This window comes from Cariama cristata, unplaced genomic scaffold (assembly GCF_000690535.1).
Source record: "Cariama cristata isolate BGI_N322 unplaced genomic scaffold, ASM69053v1 scaffold6880, whole genome shotgun sequence".
Taxonomy (NCBI): Eukaryota; Metazoa; Chordata; class Aves; order Cariamiformes; family Cariamidae; genus Cariama; species Cariama cristata.
The window spans coordinates 70,462-92,212 of NW_009592876.1; the positions used below are offsets into that span (position 1 = coordinate 70,462).

General features: G+C 38.0%; 1 protein-coding gene across 1 annotated transcript in view; it reads right to left on the bottom strand.

Annotated features, from left to right (window-relative positions):
- LOC104161076 (nesprin-1-like) overlaps positions 1 to 21,387 on the bottom strand; it is a gene marked incomplete at its 3' end in the record, with an annotated part of 90,647 nt that extends 69,260 nt beyond the window's left edge. The window contains exons 1-8 of the mRNA XM_009699425.1: positions 21,309 to 21,387; positions 18,733 to 18,794; positions 11,418 to 11,513; positions 9,468 to 9,551; positions 7,868 to 7,960; positions 6,045 to 6,223; positions 3,869 to 4,065; positions 3,618 to 3,727 (exon numbers count right to left, since the gene is read on the bottom strand). Of these exons, the coding sequence (XP_009697727.1) occupies positions 3,618 to 3,727; positions 3,869 to 4,065; positions 6,045 to 6,223; positions 7,868 to 7,960; positions 9,468 to 9,551; positions 11,418 to 11,513; positions 18,733 to 18,794; positions 21,309 to 21,387 (900 nt within the window). The remainder of the gene's footprint in view (positions 1 to 3,617; positions 3,728 to 3,868; positions 4,066 to 6,044; positions 6,224 to 7,867; positions 7,961 to 9,467; positions 9,552 to 11,417; positions 11,514 to 18,732; positions 18,795 to 21,308) is intronic.
- Between the last annotated feature and the right edge of the window lie 364 nt (positions 21,388 to 21,751).

Here is a 21,751-nt window from a genome sequence, read left to right on the forward strand (position 1 = left end):
TCAATTTTAACTCTGTTGAAATGCTATGCAACATGAACTTCCAGAACACAGTCTATTTAGGACACCGTCTTAAGAAAGATGCCATCTGGAAAAATGTGTCTCTTGCTGATTACAGGTGGAGTGTAAGCACCTAGCTTTGAGATTCTTAAAGACAGATGAATCCTGTCCTAAATAAGTAAACTAACCAAATAACGTGAAATTCCTAAGAGAAGCTTTATGATGGACATGGATACTCCAGGTCAGTAAAAGGGAAGAAGGAGGCAATAGATACTGTTCTACCTTGCACTGTTAGCTATGGTGATCACAAGGGCGTCCAATGCACTTACATGGTTTCCACAAAACACAAACCGGCTATTTTAAAATTAACCGATCTCACGTGTTTGGTCTGATCTTGCATATGTTTGTATACCTAGAACAGACCTGTGGACAACACTTCTTAAAAAAAGAACAAATGGATTTTCAATCTAAACAGATTAGTCACACAAATATCTCGTATCTGATTCACTGCCAACTCTGTGCACCGAGAAAAGAAGTACTCTCTCCTTTACATTTTTTCCAGTCAATTAATTTAGCAAGGTGAATATTAGAATAAATCTGAGTGCAGAAAGGGACTAAAAAAGGGTACTTAAATGGCTTGTGCAGTCAAGAAAGTCAGTTGCCATACTATGAGTCCAAGCAGTTACTTCTATCAAAACAGATTTCCCTTAAATTTGCAAAGTGATAAGTTCATGAATGTTTCCTTAAGTACTAAAGAAAATAGTTCTTGCTCCTATAAACAGAATCCACTTTTCTATTTTTTTAAAGGAATTTAAATCTCCATTCTTGTGTAATGCCATTTCAAAAAAAGCATTCCCCTTGCACTGCAAGATGACCTTTACTGTCACTCTTTCATTAAAAAAAAAATCTTAAATATATTAATAGGCTCTTAAATATTATTACAGAATTGTAGAATCACATAATGGTTGAGGTTGAAAGGGACCTCTGGAGGTTATATGGTCTAAACTCCCTGCTCAAGCAGGCACATCTAGAGCCAGTTGCCCAGGACCATGTCCAGATGGCTTTTGAATACCTCCAAGGATGGAAACACCTCTCTGGGCAACCTGTGCCAATGTTCAGTCACCCTCACAGTGAAAAAGTGTCTCCTGATGTTCAGAGGGAACCTTCCGTGTTTCAGTTTGTGCCCATTGCCTCTGGTGCTGTCACTGGGCACCACTGAGAAGAGCCTAGCTGTCCTCTTTGCACCCTCTCTTCTGGTATTTATACACACTGATAACACCCCATTGCACCTTCTCTTCTCCAGGTTGAACAGACTCAGCTCTCCCAGCCTCTCCTTACAGCAGAGATGCTCCGCTCCCTTCCTCATCCTTGTAGTCCTTCATTAGACTCTCTCCAGTATGGCCAGGTCTCTTGTACTGAAGAGCCCAGAGCTGGACACAGTGCTGCAGGGGTGGCCTCACCAGCTGGCAACCTCCCTTGAGCTCCTGGCAACACTCTCAGTTTGGATCTGCTGTTGCGACAGCCTTACTTAACCTGGTGATTTAAATGATCCTTTGCCTCATTTTCACCAACCCACAAACAATTAAGAATTAGGGCTAAATGATACAAAAGTACTTGGTGAAAAAAAACCCTCCACAAGATATTTGTTTATGAAACATTTGATTGAGATTTTTTTTAATTTTCCCTTCAAATACTGTATAAATATGGAATGCAATACTTATGTCTGTATATTTTTAAACTCCATTGTTGGATTTTCAGCACTAGAATCTCCCCATAAGTATCATGTAATATGAATGAAACTCTTATTTGGCCAAGGATTATCTGGATTTCTTCTTTCATCTAGGTATCCTGCAATCAACAGGATCAACTGCATTAACTCCCCCTTCCCTCCAGAACTGTGTGAACTAAGGTCCTAACATTTGTTGGAATTTGTATATGATAGCCCGCCAAACCTATCATTACGATTTTTTTGAGAACAGATCAAATATCTTAAAATGCAAGTTCTGAGTATGAGAAATTTGATTGTCTGTTGACAGATTCTCCCTGAAAAGTCATAAGTAAAGCAGCTTAGTGCAAAATAAGCTCCTCTCTGTGATACATGACAGAAATACAAAAGTTTATAGTAATTAGACAAAATTGTGCCAAAAGGTTAACTATTTGAGAGCTTATATCTATCCAGTCCCAAATAGATGACAGCATTGTGCTGTTTTTTCTATGTATTTCACTGCTTCAGGGCCAGTGACTACTTGGGGTCCTGGACTTTTTGTGCCTTGCTTACTGGCCTGGATACATCCAGATCTCTTTCCCATCAACCCATCACATGTCTGGTGGTCATCATTGTCTGGTGGTCATCATTTTGTACCATGACCAGAGGGAAGGAAATTGAAAGCTATGGTGGACAGGACTAGGAAGTGAGGTATAGAGTGGACATAGGTGTCTGATAGGGATGAGAATTTCTCCAGAGATGGATTAGCAGAATTTGCATCAGAAAAAATTGAGGGCCCCATCGCTGTTCTTGACTGGAGACTCCATTGGAGAAGTTGAGTTTGTCTCAAACTGGCAGGCACTCTATCAGGGAGGTGAGAAGGAATATAGTTCTTCCTCAAGGAAACAAAGAATGATGACATTAGAAATTTAGTGCAATGTCAAACTCTTGCTTTTTTCTCAAAGTCTAGGTGGTACTGATTTCTGCAGTGTGACATGCAGGTGACCAGGTGGCATCGGCACATGTATGTCCTCAGACCAATGCTGCAGCACAGGAAATGAAAAATTCCAGTGCTCAGGCACTGGAATCGGACAGCAAAGCTACAGCTGCCTTAGCCACACATAGCCATAACAAAGGAGATTCACTCCTTTCAAAACTCAGTAGGGAATGCAAAGAAACACAGATAAAAAGTGCTTCCTCTTTATCTCTTGCTGGGGCTGAGCAGATTGTCTCAGCAGTGTTTCCTGTGTTTGCCATGAAGAAAGCAAATGATCAGGATTAGGAAGTGAATCGTGATCCCTTGGCATCGCTGTATAGCCATTCTCGTGCAAAGCCAATGCATTAGAGCATACACAAAACAAAACCAAGAAAAAACATGACCAAAACCAGTTCCTTAGAGTGAATAGTCAAACATCACCGTGCAACAGAAAGAAACCTGTGTCAAAATTTTAACTGCCTCCCAAGCCTAAAAGCCCAAAGACTACACCGAAGCAATCTCTTGGGCTATTCTTGCTCTTATCCAGAAACCCAGTGTGATAGAAACAAAAGTGACGCATTGCCTCGGGCAACAAATTATTCCAATCTCATTGGTGTTATGCTTGAAACCCTCTTAGGGAACTTTAGGATCCATTGGTTTGCTACCACCTGCAATAACTGTGTTCTTTTTGGCTCCTACTGCTGAAAATAGGAAAATATCTGCAGGATCACCATTCTGTTTCCTCCATCTACTAGTAAACATCTGCAACACCGGTTCCTTTATTCTCAGCTAGTCTTTCCTAGTTTTCTTACTGTGCTTGCTTTTCACTTGAACTGCTCATCAAAAGGAAACATAATAAACTATAAGAAAGCCATACAATGTATTTATAAAGCCCTCTCATGATAAACTGATTTATATGTTTATGCAAGAGAAACTTACATCATTCTCCTGCACATCAGTCACTGTATGATGAGGATCAGGACAGTACTTCAAAAACTGGGCTACATAGGTCATGACAGACTTTTCATCTGGCTTGTCAACATCCACATCTAGACAAGTATAGAATATGGTAAATTAATTTTTAGCAGAATGGCACAAAATGCTGCTTAAATGTCTAAACACTATGAATTAGCACATCTGATTTAACCCATGCAAGTAGTTCAAACTTTTTTCAACTATGCATCAGGTACCTTCTGGATCAAGGAGCCTTGGAATTCCTAGTTCTGATTCTGCGAGTGTGAAGGCTTCTTCCAGGTTTTCTCTATTTGACCTTCCCCTCACTTTCTCCATGTCCACTAAATCTGGGCGGATAGCACGAATAACAGAATGAAATGCAACACCACTCCTCCAACTTTGTCCAAAATCTTTGATTTCGATTCCAACTTGCCTAAAGAATATGAAAGAAAAAAATAAGTGACTTGGAACAACATTGGGACTGGATGAAATAGGGGAGGTGACAGGATGCTCCACCCAATGGCTACCCATCATTAAAGCTAAGGCACTTGCTCCTGCAAGACTAATCAGGTCAACTACAGCTCCATCCACCCACTGCATAAATTAATTGCTGCCTATGAAGATCCAGGAGTTGTCATATACATAATGTATTTGTCTCCAGTGGGCTTGCTAGTGGCAATAAGCCAATGGTATTTTGAAAAAATGAAGTGCACAAATGCTCTCAAGGTTCTTGTACAACACAGAGCCTGTGGATGTACGCAGCTCCATTCGCTATTCTCTCCCTCACTATAAAGCACTTCATATCTCCCTCCATTAGAACTACTGCAGTTCAAGCAGGTACATCAGTATCATACCAAAAAAAAAAAAAAAGACTGCATTAATCTGTTATCTTTCAAAATGAAAGCATCAACAGTGGCATCACTACTGTTCAAGTGAAAATCTAATGTACAAATTTCCTTATATTCTTATCAAAAGCACGAGTGATACTATAATTTCATACACCCAGAACATTTACACATCCACTAAAAAATAAACATGAATGGTCAAGAAATAGCAATATACAATGAGAAAGTGATCAGAGCTGAATCACACTTCCAGCTGCTTCTTTTAAAAGTAATTCTGAAAGGTATGGTGGTCCACAGAATGCAAGACTGTTTTTTACTTTGAGTATGCAAACTTTACACTTAGACATTAAGGTAGTCTTGCCATTGGGAGGTTCACAGCAACACTAACTCTGAATGAAGGCTTTGTTCAAAGCTCACTGTGATCACTGAAACACTTTCACTGACTTTAATGAACTAGCACTTGCAAATAACAAGGTGAAGCAGGCCTAGGCAAAGCATACCATCCTTCCTCTAGGCTTCTTTCAACACACTTCACCTACTCTTCCCAATAATGTTGACAGTTTCATTTATGAACCCCTCTGTATTTTGTTTGTTTATATGTCTGGAAATGGCAGCTGACCACTTTCAGTTGCCTGTCTCTTACTGAGAACAGTGCAATAGGAAGCATGCCAAATTAGACTGTACTGCACTAAAATTACTGTACTCTATCTATTTATTGGAGAACTGGAGAAAGTCTGTAACTTTACAATTATATTTATTTCCCCTGAGGCACCATTCCAGAACTGGTCATTCCCCCTCCACATTTTGCACATGATTCATCTCTTCAAATAGCAGTGATTCCTTAATTTGAACAAATAAATCCATTTTATTCTTTTACATCTTTGATTTTTATTTTGCTACTGTGGAAGACATCAAACTACTATTGTATCTTTGATCAAACTTATGCTTTTTTTTTAATGCCTTTTTGGAAGCAGAGCAAACATGGGATAATTATACCAAATGAAGGAGAAAATTCTTCAGTTAACGAGAGAGAGCAAAAAATAACTCCAAAATAACTTGGATTAAAAGAATGAAAATTTGGGGCAATTTTTGTAGCAATATGTCCCTTGTATCACAAAACTGCAGAAGGATATTCATAATTTTTCATCACCTGCCTTTCAACAGCAAGTGCCAGAATTTAGTGCTCCTACAAGCTCTGTCACTGAGGGATACTAAGTCGGTGTGGGACTTGCATTGTCACATGGAGCGTTTTGGCAGCAGCACCAACACATTGTCATTCAGACATCTAATTCCCCTTTCAGTTCCTCATGCTGTCAGAGATAATCCCATTCATTATTCAGAAACTATAAAACATGATTGCCTGTACAATTAATGCAAATCATTATTTATTACTTGCTTGTTGTATGGTGGTAACACTTAGCAGCCTCAGCTGTCGAAAAGAATATGATCACAGGGACGTGCTATATCGATACAGAGCAAAAGGACAATCCCTGACCGAGACAGTTTAGAATCTGAAGGAGTTGTTTGCACTTACGATATAAATTCAGTTTATTTGTAGGTTACTTACTTTGCTGCTGTATACTGTATCCATTTTAACAAAGCCTTCCTGGCACTTCCTTGGACCTTGGTTACCACCTTCCGTTTGCTTGGAGGACTCGCAGTTTCTGAACTGACAACACTCTCCACAGAAGAAGCGCTGCTAGACAACAACTGCAGCTGTGGGAGGTTGCTGGTAAGCTCTTCAATCTGTGGGAAAAAATGTTAATGCACTGTTTGTAGGTAATCTTCTTCATTCTCACCAGTTTCTTAAATAATTTCCTAATACAACTGACAAAACAAAGTTGGGCAGAAGCTATGATTAACATAACTGTACATTAAAGTAGCTTCAAAAATGCTAATGTACATGCCCAGATGATGGTCTTAATTTCAGAAGTACAGGACATCTAGCAACCATTGACTTTCTTGACATCCTACAGCTGGAACAATACGTAAATGTGTCATGTTATCTATTATGACAAATTACCATTGAAATAGGAGACAATGGCTTACACTTAGCTTGAATTCAAATTATAAAACAACCCACTAATTTCAGAGGAGGCTCGTTCAATTAAAGAATGGAAGTGATCTCAATGATCTCATCTGGATAGTTCTTTATTTACTGTTGTACTGTTGTGGCACAAATTCAATTGTGGTTTTGCTTAGAGGTACCCTGTGAAGGAATAGTGGATGTGCTGCAGGCAAAGTGCATTGGTAGTGCTTGCTGAGGGTGTATGACAGTTACTCGCATCATGGCTTTCATCAAATGAAAATCAGTAACTTGACTCTTTTAAGAACATTAAGTTGACTAACAATTTGGTTCTTTAATATGAAAAAGTTATATCTAAAGGATGTTACAGGATTGTCTATGCTGTCTACTTAAAGTTTTGTCACATCGCAGAATGAGACTACCAAAATGAGAACCACAGTTCTCATGCATTTCTGCTTTCATTCATGTTAAAACATTGTATCTGCCCATGACAACTAAACAAGAGCTCAAAAAACCACCCAAAATGATACAGAGAACTCTGAGAAACATAATTTTCACCATTCATCTCAATAAGCTATAAATTAAAATAAAAATGTTAATATCATTCTGGCTGACTTTTCTCTGAGAAGGAGATCTGAACCATTGAGGCATTACACTGGTTGGCGCTTAGGAGAATAGTACACCTGAGACAGGAAAGCTACATCACAAGAGAGCCAAAGCCAAAGAACTCCATAAAGAAGAGTAGGAAAATCAGTTGGGTTTTTAATTGTTGAGCAGTGACTTATTTTGTCAACTCATGTGGACAGGATTTAGAAAACCATTTTTCTCTCCCACCTAACTTCAGCAGAATGCAAATAATTTCTCCTCTACAAATTCAAACCCCTCTCAATCTACGCCATTCACAGCTAAATTTTGTCCTTGCAAATATCTGCACCTCCCAGTGAAATCAGCATGTTTACATGTATTGTTTGAAAATAATTACTGTCTGACATCAAGTGCACTGGAATTAGACATACAGCACAATCACCACTGAGGTTGCTAAAGGTACTTGTAACAAGAATCCACAATTCTATTCTTTTATTTTGTGGCTCTGTTGTATTCTTCAGAGAAAGTGGAAGAATATCTTCCAGTGATGAAGGAACTCCATTCTAGGCCCAGACTAATCTATTCCAAAGACAAGTATCTAATTTTACCCAATGTGAAGCAACCCTACCATCAACAGTTGTTTTATTCAGGATCAGATCCTCAGCTAATTATAAAGTAACATAGCTATGGTGAAAGACTGGAACTACATCAGTTCATATGAAATGACAATCTGAACCATGCTTCAAGCAAGCTACACTGAAGTATAAAAAATGTAGTACCTGAAAATACAAAATTATGGTCCACACCAAGCCAAGCACAATAGAAGGCCTGCCATCAGCAATATCAGTTGAGTTTATGTTGACAAGCTTAATCTATATAGGCAAGAAAATGTGTTATTACAACACACAAGGAATTATAACAATTATAAAATGCATTTCAGATAGCTTTTATATTTTTAATGCAGTTCTGCAATCAAATAACAAGTTTATTAATTTAAAAAAAAAGTGCAATTTCACTTTTTAGACAAGTATAGCTATAGGTAATGAAAGATTCTAACACAATTGCATGCTATTATTTGTAGAAAAAAAAGACTTAATTTCAAGCAGAAAGAACAATAAAAATTACATAGAACCGTTGTACAAACCGGAGATCCTCTGTATATGGACTAGCATGAAAAGCAAAGGGAAAAATATTATACAAAAATAAGTTTTAAATTATTAAGTATTAGGTAAATGCCTTAATTTAATTTTATAATGCAAAGAAGGCACATTGTTGGCACATCTTACAACACAATTAATAAGGAAATCAAATTAAATACTCAGTAACAGATTTCAAATTATGCAGGGGTTTCTTGTTATAGATTTGGAATGGAAAGGGAAAAGTGAGTTTAAGAATAAACAAGAAAAGGAAAAGGAGGGGGGAGAAAGCATAAAAGAAAGAGAAGGGGAAAAAGGATGTCACAGTTCTCCAGCACAGAGTCTTTCATTGGAAAGGATATTACCACCACTGGTTAAGGCTCCCTTGAAAGACAAACCTGACTATAGTTCTTTTAAAATAAGAAAAGAGTTGAAAAAAGACGAGTTGTCCAAGGTCACCTGAAGTTTTTCAACAGAAACAGGAACAGATTCCATGACTCTTCATTCCCAATCTATAGTATGAATAAACTATTACCCAGTTTTGTCTGACCCTGTCCTCTATGCAGTAAATAATCAAGTGTACCTTGCCATCAAATGTTGTTAAACCATCGTCGCATATACTATCAAACGTTGTTAAATCACTGTTTTATATCAATAAACATATTGCTACTTCTCTCTTATGAGTGAAGAGTATTACTCCATCTGCAACAAATGGCCATAGCACTGACTTTACCAGAATCAATGCAGGAATCAGTCTGAAGTCCTGCCAAGCTACTAAGGGGTCACAGCGTTCTAAATTTTCATGTCTATACTTTCAGGGAGCACAGTTTTGCATGTACAACCTAGTGAAGTCCATAAATCTAGTCTTTTAATTATAAATGAATGCCTCTATTGAGCTGAAGATCATTGTTCTTTGCTAAGAACAGCAACAGGAAAGTAGGGAACATGAGGAGCTGAAGAGTACATTTTTTAAAAAAAAAAAAAAGGAAGGAGATCATCCAAGGTGATTCTAACTAAAAAAAGAAAAAAAAAGAGAAGTTTTACCCTATACATTGCTACATATTAGTGTTGGATCTTATTATTTTTACTTTACAGCAGCTTTTAGGCCCTGTGTAGAAACCAAAGACTGCATACATAGCTCAAATTTTGAAGAATAAGAACAGGCAGGTGGATACAAATCATACATTTAAGGAAAGAAAGAAAAAAAGAAGGAAAAATCAGGACCAAGTGCTACCAAACCTACCCGTCTTCCTTCTAGAAACTTCAGAGCTGTGCCAATGTTGGCAATCCAGTGAATTCTCTTCAGCTGACGTCCCTGCTCACAAGGCTTAAAGAGAAAGAACAGTGTAAATTCCAATTAGATTTATGCCAATTTGCTGCAAACAATGCAGTTCCAGATTATTATAAATGCCTATGTATATACCGTAGTCTGATTTACACGTAAAAATGTCCCTTGGAACAGTCAAATTGTACCTTTGCATGTACCAACAGGGAGGACTGACAGATAGAGAGGATGTAAATGCGATACTTCTATTATAAAAAAGTTATATATGTCTTAATAACCTCAGGACGCAAGCTGTTGGCTTCAGCCTATAAAATTCATCAAATCAGAGAACTGTTTTTCTCATGTAAAGTAAACTACTACTATTTTTATACACACATACATATATACACTTATTTGAGAGAAGGCAACATTCTCTCAGTAAAATATTTTTGCCTGCAAAGGAGAAGTCAAGGTGGTTGCTATTTTTAAAAATCAGTCTGCAGTGAAGGCAATTAACCTAGAGGATTTTTATCCATTCTCTCTAACACCTTATTGGTGATTAAAACCCCCAACTATCACAAACCCTCACTAAACAATGAATTTTGTGGCACTTCAGACATGTAGGCTAAAAAAAAGAGAGAATTCTTTGAATTAAATCAAGAACATGTCCTAGGCTTCTAATATTCTACAGGGGAATTAAATTCCCCACTGAATCTTATATTGTAATGCAAATATACAACTACTATTATTTACATTTGAGTTCATAAAGTTACCAATGGATTTAATAAAGGCCTGCTATAGATTCTGAAATTTGTCTTGCAGTTACTACAGAATATCGTGTTCTGGTATTCATAACCTTTAAAATAACCAGACATTATTCAGGTTCTGTAATATCTCTTGTCTTTCACTAACTAATATAGGCAGGATACAATCACGTGAATTCCATTGCAACAGGTGCTGTCATTAGAATTCTTTCCCTGTTTTACTGCTTCTGTGATACCACAAGAGGATGGCTGGCTGGCTTGGACGAACAGAAACAGAAAGAGGTGTATTTCAGCAGAGCAGAAACACACTTGAGAGCACGGATTTTTTCCCATCTTACAGTAAAATCACTCTTGCAGTCTGAATTACTATTTAATTTTGGGTGTCACCTGCAATCAAAACAGAGGTAAGGTACGAAAAAGAGGCAAAAGTGTGGCACTTGCAAATTCCCTGCATGTGAGGGAACAGGTAACGTCTGAACCCTAAAGCAAGCCGAATGACAGACTGTTGCTCTGCTCCTTCAGATGCTGCCACCTGATCTGCGAGCTCGTTTGGAAAAAGTGAGAGCCCTTGGCCTAAAACCCTTTTGTTTTCCTCCCACATCACATGCACAAAACTAGCCTGGCTCCCAAGAGACAGCCTATTTGCCACGTACACACCGTGGCCTCTGTACACAACTTGGCTGTGAAAGAGCCCTTTGGCACCATTTAGGGTTCTTTACACTAGCAGGGCAGCTGTCAAGGCAAATGGACATAAGACCCCATGAAATTTGAGGGGGTCACACTTCTTTTTTCAGAGAGAAAGCCGTAAATTTAACAAGAAAAGACTGTCATTTCTTCAAGATGTACAGAAATAGCTTGCAGTTGAGACCTTGTTTGTGTCATAGAAGTAACGCTCAGATGAACTGCGAAGACTAATACAAATAAGCAATTTTTATGAACTACTAAGACAAAATTAATAGGCAATGCATAAAAGCAAGAATGTCAGTCTGTAATAATCTTGTTTTGTTTTGTTTTGTAACCAGATAGCCCACTCTGTGAATAAACTTATTTTGCTATGTAGCAGTCAGGTTTTTTATGGTATTCAAATATAGAAACACATTACAAAATTATATCCTAGAGAAGTTATGCAACTATCTTGTACATGCAGAAGGAAGAAAGCTCTTACCAGCTTCTGCCCCGAAAGAACCTCCAAAAGGGCAATGAGCATTACGCCATCTTTGATATCTTCAAACAGGTCATTCACCAGCATGGGAGGACTGCGCTGAAAAGGGAGACGACTTCAGGTATTATAAAGGCTCACCAGCATTATATCCTACCTCCCTTCCTTTCAAACAGAAGCACAAAGAGTGGCTGGTCCCCTTCCTTATGTTTTATAATGTTTAATATCAATGTATCATTTAACCATTGCTTTGCCACTGTATTGTTCAACTCTGACATTTCTGGTGCAGGGCTGTAACGCTAGATGCCTTCTGCCGTAATGATACAACAGAAAAACCTCCTGCTCCCTAAAACAAGCAAAGAAACGCACCAACAACTGCCCAGGAGTCTGTAAAATACGCACAACTTACAGATGTATTACAGCCACATTTCAGTCTATCAGTATATTTTGCCTACTGTTATGTCACAGAAATGCCACTCTCTCAGTCTGAGCAATAAGAAGAGCTGCATGAAGAAAAGCCCCCTAAAGCGGAGCAGGCGGCTGAGCAAGGCCGCTGCCTTCCCACAGCGGACAGCAGCCACGCTACGTTGCTGCGTCTTCTCTCCTCTCCTCCAGGCTTGCAGGCTTCCGGTGCTGTTAGCACTGTGTCAGCTTCTGCTTAATAAAAACTGATCAGCATACGTCTTTACGTTCACAAACACAGCAATGATAATACTGAAAAATATGTAAAAACAGATGATGTTTTAGGAATTTTGAATAACAAGGTCATATCATTAAATTCTGTCTCCTTAAATACAACCCAGTTGGTGGAACTATGGCTCTCAGCTGGTCAGTACTTTAATGATCACAAAACATCTCTTAGAAATGAAAAGTTTAAACTTGGTCCAGCTGAAATAAATGAAAGAAACACCCTCTAGCTTCCATGAGCTTGTCAGCATTCACATATCTGCTAATTAATATAATACTGATATTCATACCTGCTAATTCACTAAAATTACAATCAGACTACAAAATTCTTGATATTACTTTCAGTTTAATCATTTACTTTCGGGGTACTTCTGAAAAAAAAATGCTTGTACAACAAATTGATCTATTATTTCTGTTCTATAGAAACATAGATTTGAAAAGATGAACCTAACAAATGAAACACTGCTCTTGAAAAGATAAAAATGCTATAACAAATCAGGAGAAAACAAAGGTTTCTAGCTCCCAAAATTAAAACATCCTGCCTTCATTGTTCAGCTTGGATGAACTAACATTTCAATGAGACATAATTTTGGCATAAAGCAGAAAAAGAACTACTCTGCTGAAAGTAGACTTCATCTGAGATTTGACGTGCTCTAATAGACACAATAATAAAACAGTCTATTTTCTCTGGTATATAAAATAAAGCAGCATTACAACTGATTATGAGGGTATATTTAATCACAGTTGGTTTTTATTTCCTAGCAATGCAATAGATAATGGATCATGTTCTTCCTTAATATAACGCCAAAGAAATCAATGAAGCAAACAGGTCACTGGAGATTAATTTGTCCCAGTCTTGCACCACAGGCGTTTGACATAAACGCAATTAATTTTCCTCACCTTCTATGTTATCATTTCCTGTTTGAAGTTCAGAGCAGCTCTGGTTTTATCAGTATTACCACATGATATAATACTGAAGAATTATGCACTAAAATAATGCAGCAATAAAGACAAGAGGATTATAGCAGCTGCCATCCTAATCCAACAGGAGGTGAAGGACTAAAAAATCTCACCATCCATCTAAATGCCCCAGTAGTGAGGTTTGTCTCTTGAAATTACAGTAAAGGAGACGGGCTCCTACAGAGGGCAATTTAGGATACATTTAGATTGAAGGGTAACTGAGATCTACAGTGCCCCGTAACCCTGGTGCCCATAACATGCCTGTCAGATGACCTGTCTAAGCACAACACAGCTCCCTTCCAGCTTGAGCAGTTTGGCATCCTTACTCTCAAATCAGGGTATGGGCCAGAATTTGCCTCATCCCAACATGAAGTCAAAAGACATCTGGAATTCATATGCAAAACAAGTCTGGGAAGTGCCTCTGGTTTGCACAGTGTATAGCTTCACACTATAGATAAAACTTCTGATTGCCCATGTCAAGGTCTTGCTCTGAACCACCCTTCACTGGTCACTCCTCACCGACAGAAGTTACAAAAACTAGATTTGTACCCTAACTGAGGCATGGTGCTATGGTAAGGCAGGGAATGTACCCCTGAAGACATCATCCAAGTAAATTAACACTTACAGTACTTTCCTTTCGACATGAATTGGCTACTGGTTTGGGGAAAACTAGGGGAAGTATGAGAAAGCATTGAACAAGATGAGAAGCAGCAAAGAAACCATCAAATGACTTACACCAAAGTTAGTAAGTCCTGCTGCTCTGAAGTGTGAGAATCACAATTGTCCACAAATCAGCAGGCTGCAATGTACTTTTTGTTGCTGGAAGACTGCATAATTACAAACACTGCCGGTGTTTAGTAGCACACACCCCATACCTTAACACTAATAAAACAGGAACAGAAGGCAGGTACAACAGCTGTGTCACAAGATCTCTTGCATGAGACTCCTCTAATATGGAAAATTAGTTAATTATACAGACTGCCAAAAATGTTCTCCACAATATACTTTATATTATAATGTTTTTCACTACTCTGAAGATGTTAACACCTAATTACAAGGAGGTAAGACCCTCATTGTGTTTCATAAATCACTTTTTTTTTTAACTAGTCTGGACACATAGCATAGAATTTACGCTAGTATTATGACTCCAGTCTCTTTCAGAAGTAGAGAATAAGTTATAGTTTTAGTGTCACATATAAAAGAATATATTCCTCTTTTACATAAGGATTCCATAGATACCAATCTTATTCCCCATGCTGATACACTTCAGGAAGACATAGATGCACTGGTTGATACTGAGAAGTTCATAACCCCAATTTCTTGTACATGGACCATCGCACAGGATGGCTCAAGACACTTGACTGTTCCAGGCGGATCCTCTACTGAGGTTAACGCAACAACTTCTGTTGGAACGTATAAACATGTACTCCTTGGCTGCATATATAATGTCAAATGAAATGAAAGGAGAAAGTAAAGCTGTACACTGCTTACTTATTAGCCTCCAGAGAAGAAAGGGGTTTTTTTAAACTGTATTCAGTTAAAATCCATTGAATACTTTTTATCCTAGAGACTCAACGGGACTTAACACCTATCCACTTAGTTGCCTTAATGCACTGCCAAAATACTAACTGTAAACTAGTAAAAGCAGGGAAAGAAAACTAACTTCAAATTTTGTAATCTCAAAAATGTGGAACGTACTCCAGATTTGGGTTTTTTGCGCGTAAACGCATAGCTCTAGCAATGCAATCAACTGCAACGATCCTATTACACTGCATTTTGAATGTTGGAAAGCCTGTGCAAAGAATTTAATGAAGTCATTTTTAAACCAGGAAAAAAGAACATTGAAAAAGTATATGAAGTAACCTCTCATAATCCTATAATACTAAAGAAAAGCTGTTATTTATAAACTACTTGAACAAAATTATTTGTGGGAACTCAGAATATACTTCGATGAACAATTGGACATTGAATCTACAACTTGTCAGGTCTACACTAAGATGTCAGATGCCTTAGTATTTGATTATTTTTTTTCAGAAGCTTCTTCAAGAAAGCAAAATAATACTAATGATATGCTACATACTGCATTGCATGTATTGTATTAAATACTCATTTATTGCGGTATATGCAATCACAGTAGTGTAAGTTATAGTGACAATGACATTTAGGAACAGTCATGTCACAAAGAGGGAGGCACACTCAGTACAAGTAAATTCATGTTCTCTGTAGGAGGAATATGAATTAATTGGGAATGAATCTTAAAGGTTAATGAACCAGATTTTTCCCATATGAAATACTTATTTAAATAACTGTATCTAGAATTGGTCACAAATGGGAACTGATGAAGAAATGCTTTGCTTAAACTTGTTGCTCTTCCAAACTTACCTAATTTGCTGTAGTGTTTGGGAAATATGCTGAATGATTTAAAGAACTGAACATCGGCACATATGAAAAGCATTTGACTGACAAACCTCAAAAAAAAGAGATTTATAATAGACCTGCAATCTCTAGACATTCCTCCTCTGACACACACAAAAAAGTTTTGTAAAATTCAAACCTCACATATGGAACCAATGTATATTTGCTAAGCTTCACTCTTCTATTCCAACACTTTTTCTTGCATTTCATTTCTCATTTGCATCTTTGCTACAGGAATCTTTTTTTCACACCCTGTACTTTTAACTTCTCTAATGAATAAGTCGTACTATACAAACAACAGTATCTGCATCATAATGAATGCCAATGCAAACATTGGAAACTACCTTTGCTACACTGATTTTCAAATAATGTTTCAAAAACCGCTGAAAAAATGTGTAAAAATCTATCCACCCGCACAAACAGGAACAAACTACTGAATTTGTCTCTGCAGGGAAATACATGTGGGAATAGGAAGGAGAACATGAAATTTCAGAGTTACTCTGTAATAGCTGGCCCACTCCTCCACCCCAGTTTAATTCCTAAATCTTTAAGCGCATAGGTTTTCATGTTCCTTGCTGTTAATGACTATTTTTATACTAAAGTCTGAGGGACTGAGCCCTAAGTTTTGCATGATTATTTTTGTCACACAGATTAATTTAGCGTTCACTGTTCAACATTAGAGGTTGTATGAAATACTAGTGAAAACATACAGTGACTTGGAGGAAAAAACTGCCAGTCAGATTTTCCTCATCATGCAGTCAAGATGGACATCAGCTTAAATTTTTTCTGTGTCAGTGACTAAGATACTGGGAGCCTTTATTTTCCCATTTGAAAAAGACAAAAAGACACACAATTACTTAGTTTGTTGATGAAAATTGATGAGGTTCTTCTATGAAGACCTAGTTACATTCTAAGAACAAACTACCATCGCTGACAGCATTGTGTGTGACAGTTGTAAATCTCGATACATCCATTACTTTTTCTTCCTTTCTTTGCTATAAAACATATAACTTTGCAATTTCAAAAGTCTTAGTGTATGGTTGAATGCCCAGGTTTAATTCAGCATTATGATAACATTGTGTAAGTATAATTTAAAAATGTTCACCCATTCTTAGTTTTATTTTTAATTGATAACCATCCTCTGCTTTTGTTGGTTGATATGTGCATCCTTTTAATGGAAATACAAAATGAATAATAATGTCTTTCAGTATGTATTTGCTGTTCACTCTATTTGGTGAGTTTACAACAATGCTTTGGTGAGTACAAATACTGAAGTTGTTCCTACACTTACGAAGAAAGATGTTATTTGATTGCGTTAAACCAATTCACAGCCTGTGTTCCAAAGCTTTGAAACTACTGTTTCCCAACAATTTCACTAGAGATGACAATGGCAATAAAAGGCGTATGCCCCTACTGTTTTACAAAGAGGCATGTTTTTCATCTTCTTTACTCATCTAATCCACTATCTAAAAAATCAGCATAGGCAATGAAAAGAAAAACATTTAAGTAATTGCTGTTCTGAATGGATGTAATGTCTACTTTTTGACATATCTGGTGTAACATTGTTCTGTATTTTAAACTCAGACTTTGAAAAGATGCCTCAATAGATACTCAGAAACATACCCAAATTATTTCTGTCTTTGAAGGCTGAGACTGAGGAGGGAGGTCCAGTTCTACAACCTTAGAGAAATACGAATAAATAACATGCAATTGGACAACTTCTTGTCCTGTTACACATGCCTATCTCATTCATCATTAGTAGAACTGCACAGATGCACAAAAATTAACCTGGATGGCCAGAAAATAGATCACACTCATTTGATAGATTGTGACCTAATTTCTGCAAGTGAAAAGAGACTATTTCCAGTTGCTGACTCTCACCAGACTCCTGAGTCAGAATCACAGAACGGATTCAGCTGGTGTTAGGCAGACAGACAGCAGAGGGACAGATGCAGCCTAGTGCTAATAGCTGACCCAAAATGAAGCTGCGTCATACTACCTGCTAGTTATCACACTTGCAGCTCCTTCCTCTGTGTTCACCCCCTCTGGGACATTGCCCTGTGGGTGAGGGTCCAGCTTGTGCTGGTTTACCTCAATCTTTCTTTGCCGTGTCCCATAATTAGCTGATGACAAGTCCTTTACCTGTCTTCTGCTTGTGAAAGAACATATCTTTGAATTACGAAACATAAATTTAAAAAGGTAGCATTCTATTATAATAGCAAGAGAGGATAAAAAAATTGTACCTCTCTCCTACTCCCTTTCACCAAGTTCAATTCATAGACTCATGGAATCGTTTAGGTTGAAAAAGACCCTTAAGATCATCAAGTCCAATCATAAACCTAACACGGCCAAGTCCACCACTAAACCATGTCCCTAAGCACCACATCTACACATCTTTTAAATACCTCCAGGGATGGTGACTCCACCACTTCCCTAGGCAGCCTGTTCCAGTGCTTGACAACCCTTTCGGTGAAGAAATTTCACCGGTAGTCACCGTTTACCTGTTTTGTTCATTATTATTTCTTTGTATCCATATTCTCAAACCCATTCTTAACTTTAGAGTTAAAAAGCCAAAAATGGCTTTTTTAATCTACTTGATGGACTTAACTTGGTTATTGAATTAGTTTCTGTTTCAACTAGAGCATGGCTTTCTAGAAGAAAAGCATACGCTAAGATTTTAAAGATTAGGAGTGAAGAATCTTTCACTCACAGCAAACCCTGACAAACTATCACATCCTGCTTTACATTCCCAAACTATTAATTGTTCTCGGTTCTACCTAGCACAATCCAATCAGTTCTGCATTTCCATTTGTTTCAAATCACTACCTTTCACAATGTCAGAAACTGCTCTTGTTTTAATCCTCCTTTGCTCTACTCAGCCAACACAGTGTAAGGATGAAAACTCTTACCCTAGCAGAGTTTTCTTTCCTTTGCCATCAGTAAACCCACCTGACTCAAGTTTCATTCAAATACACTGTATATAATAAGGCTAATATTTCTCTTTCATAGAAAGCTGTTTCAAATGTTTCCTTTGGTCGAAATAGCAGCTGCTGTGCTACCTCTTCTCAGTTTTGGCCAAAGGAGCTGGGGTCATCCTCCGTGGTGTGCAGATCATGGGGATCCCTTTTTAAGTTTATGCCATTCTGCTCAGACAAATCTGACATATTCTATACTCCAGGGCCTGTATAGGCATAGATTAAAAGGTCTGATGTAAAAAAAAAAAAAAAAAAAACCCACAAATTTCAAAGCCATGTATTACCTTAGCCAGATGAGTATTGATCCATTTTGTGAAAGTCCTTTTCTGCACGGACTCTTGCTCATCTGAGAAAAAAAGGAAATGAGTTTCATTAGACACTGCTGGATACTTTTGAATTTACATGATGGAAGAGTAAGATTCCCTATTGACAACAAATGCATTCTGCATTTGCCAGAAATGCCACTATATTTTCATGAGACACTTAATTTTGCCTCTAACTACCCATAATAAATACTTCCTATTCTTACAATAACGCTCTGACACTTGACTATTTGAAGAGTTTCACAGCAAAGTTCAAGTCTTAACGAGCCAATGATCAGTAAGACACCATTTCAAACCTGAATTCCAAGATAAATTTGACTTCTAAGTCCATACTATATTTCTGAGCACTTAGAACTTCTCCGTACTTTTTAACTAGAAACCATGTCTCTCTGACAGTCAAGTTGCTTTTATGTAGAAGGTCAGCTAGGGACTTAGAAAAAATACTCTTAGCATGTATATTTGAAAATGTTTAGAAAGTTGAATTAAAGATTTGAAATTGCATTATCAAGCTTATTTGTCCTCTGGGAGATCCTGCCAGGGAGGAGCCATTAGCTAGTTCAGGCAGTTTCTATACTGCTACTTACTACCTCCCTTGGTCCTGTCTTGAAGCACTTGTCTGATTTATAGTGGATTTCACGGATTCTCAGAGAGTCCCTCAGGGACTGTTGCCCACTGCATAGACAAAAATAGCTCCTGAATGAGCTCCTCCAGCTTCAGCAGCCAGGGTCATGGCTGCGGAGGGAAGAGACTCACAGCGCCATAACCAATCCACAAAGTCCTGCCCCTTCCTTGTGCGGAATTAGTTTTGACACATGGTATAATTTCACAACAGCGGCATCCAAGCATTTGTGTTGGAGATTTGTCTTTCAAAAATAAAAGGAAATAACATGTTTTGGTTTTCAGTGAAATAGGTATTACTACCATCAGTTCTGAATGAGAACCTTCAAAAAAGAAAATCCAAATAAATAAAATTGTTGTTAAATATTTACTTCTTATAAGAACACATACAAGTCCAACAACCTACAGATAGAAAAATCTAATTTTTGTTACTCCCTTTGCTACTGACTTGTGCAGCACTGTATAGTGATTTGACCTCTTTCACATCTGTAAAATTAAAAGAGAATATTCTTTAATCCCCTTTAAAGTTCTGGAACAGATAACTACTACGTCTGAAGCACTACTAATAATAAACTCCCTGATTTAAACTCATGCTACACTGCTACACGATGAGGGTACCTGAGATACAAATTGCCACACAAAAGTCATCAGTCAAAATGTTATCTTAAGCAGGACAACGATGGCTCCCTGACCACATACAAGCTCCCCAAAAGTGCCTGTGCATTATGACTCAGGGATATTTTCTTTACACATAAACAATATCTCACATATAAGAAATGCCAGAGGAAGAAAAGATGCAGATACTCTCCAGCATCTATTGGTACATTAGCATACTTCATGTCTAAGAAAATAATTCTGCATTCTTTATTTTCCTTCTCTTTGATTTCATTGGGTAGGCTGTCTTACATCATTTTTAAAGCATTCATTACATTCTCAGAATCTACTTGTTGCGCTGACAGGCAAGTTATGAACAATATCACTCAAAACTCTGCATCGTGCTTCATTCAACACTGACTATTTTTGGCAGAGGGTGTCTTGACAGCATATGTGACGACTGTTTCTACATTCTGGAAAACAGACTTCTCGCTGTATGGTTTCTAACCACGAATGAGATGTTTCCCTTGTGACATACAGCAAATGTCAGCTGTGCTCTGACATGCAATTACATATACAGGTAGCCCAATTAATTTCCATGGAAGTACTTGCACACTTGAACTGGGCTGTGTGTGAGCAGGTGTGGGGATGGAGATTGAGCGCACACAGAATCGGTCCAGCTCTGCCTTCATTCACACCTCTGTAACTTAACATTCCCCCAGCAGCCCCGATACAACAACAGCCTGCCAACAGAGAACTGGGCCTTCAGAAGTCAGACTTCTGATCAAAGAAATGAGTGAAAATGATTCTCTAATTTGTAGTTCCAGTGCATCTTGGTGATTTAAGAAACAGCCTTCTGACAACAACTGGAAATCAGAGAATGAGCTCCCAGCTTCTAAACATTTACCAGCAGAAGACATACTCAGTTTCAGTCATACCAATAAACAGGAGAAATAGCCTTTCAAAATAATCTTTTTCAAGGGAATATATGTGAGCAATATATTCTTTATAAGCCCAACAGCAACTACTAATAGTAAAGTCTCTTTTTTTTTAGCACTTATTTTGTATAGGCTTAAAAAGAATAGATTTTATCACTGTAAAATCTATGTCTGAACATAACACAAGCAGCGCATTGATTTTAAAAATTCCATTATAAATATGCGTTTTACAAACTTCCCTGGAAGCAAATGTGTTATTTCCATTGAACTGATGTAAATTCTCCGCAGAGGTACTGTCCATCTACACCCACAGGACGCATGTGTCATTCAGTTCCTTACACTCTCCCCAGTCGCAGGGACCATCGGCTCCGGATTCGCACCACTTACCCGGCGGGTACGGAAAGCGCGCAGGAAGCAGAGTTAACGACGCCACGCTTCTGCCACCAGCACCGCTGTAGTGAGCCATAAGCAGGCTGCGGCTGCGGCTCCTACTCCTGTCTCACGTAGTGTGCAGCGTTTCTTTAGAATACAGCCAGAAGTAATTTTTCAAGAACAATGTGATTTTTTTCCTTCACTGGAAATGCAGGCCTCTTACACAAATCCCTCCACCTGCTCTTATTGGAGAATCCACATGAAGCCAAACCTTAAAAACATCTTTATATATTCTTGCAGAGATGCAACAGCCAGACAAAGCCAGCTGTATTGGAAGTAGCAGTTCTGCTGGTCTCACTGCCATCATCCTTCTCCACTGTTTTGCCGTGGAACGATTTTATTATCCGAGCACCAGCCAATCCGCTAGCGGAAACCTCTGATGTCAAGAGCCTGAATAA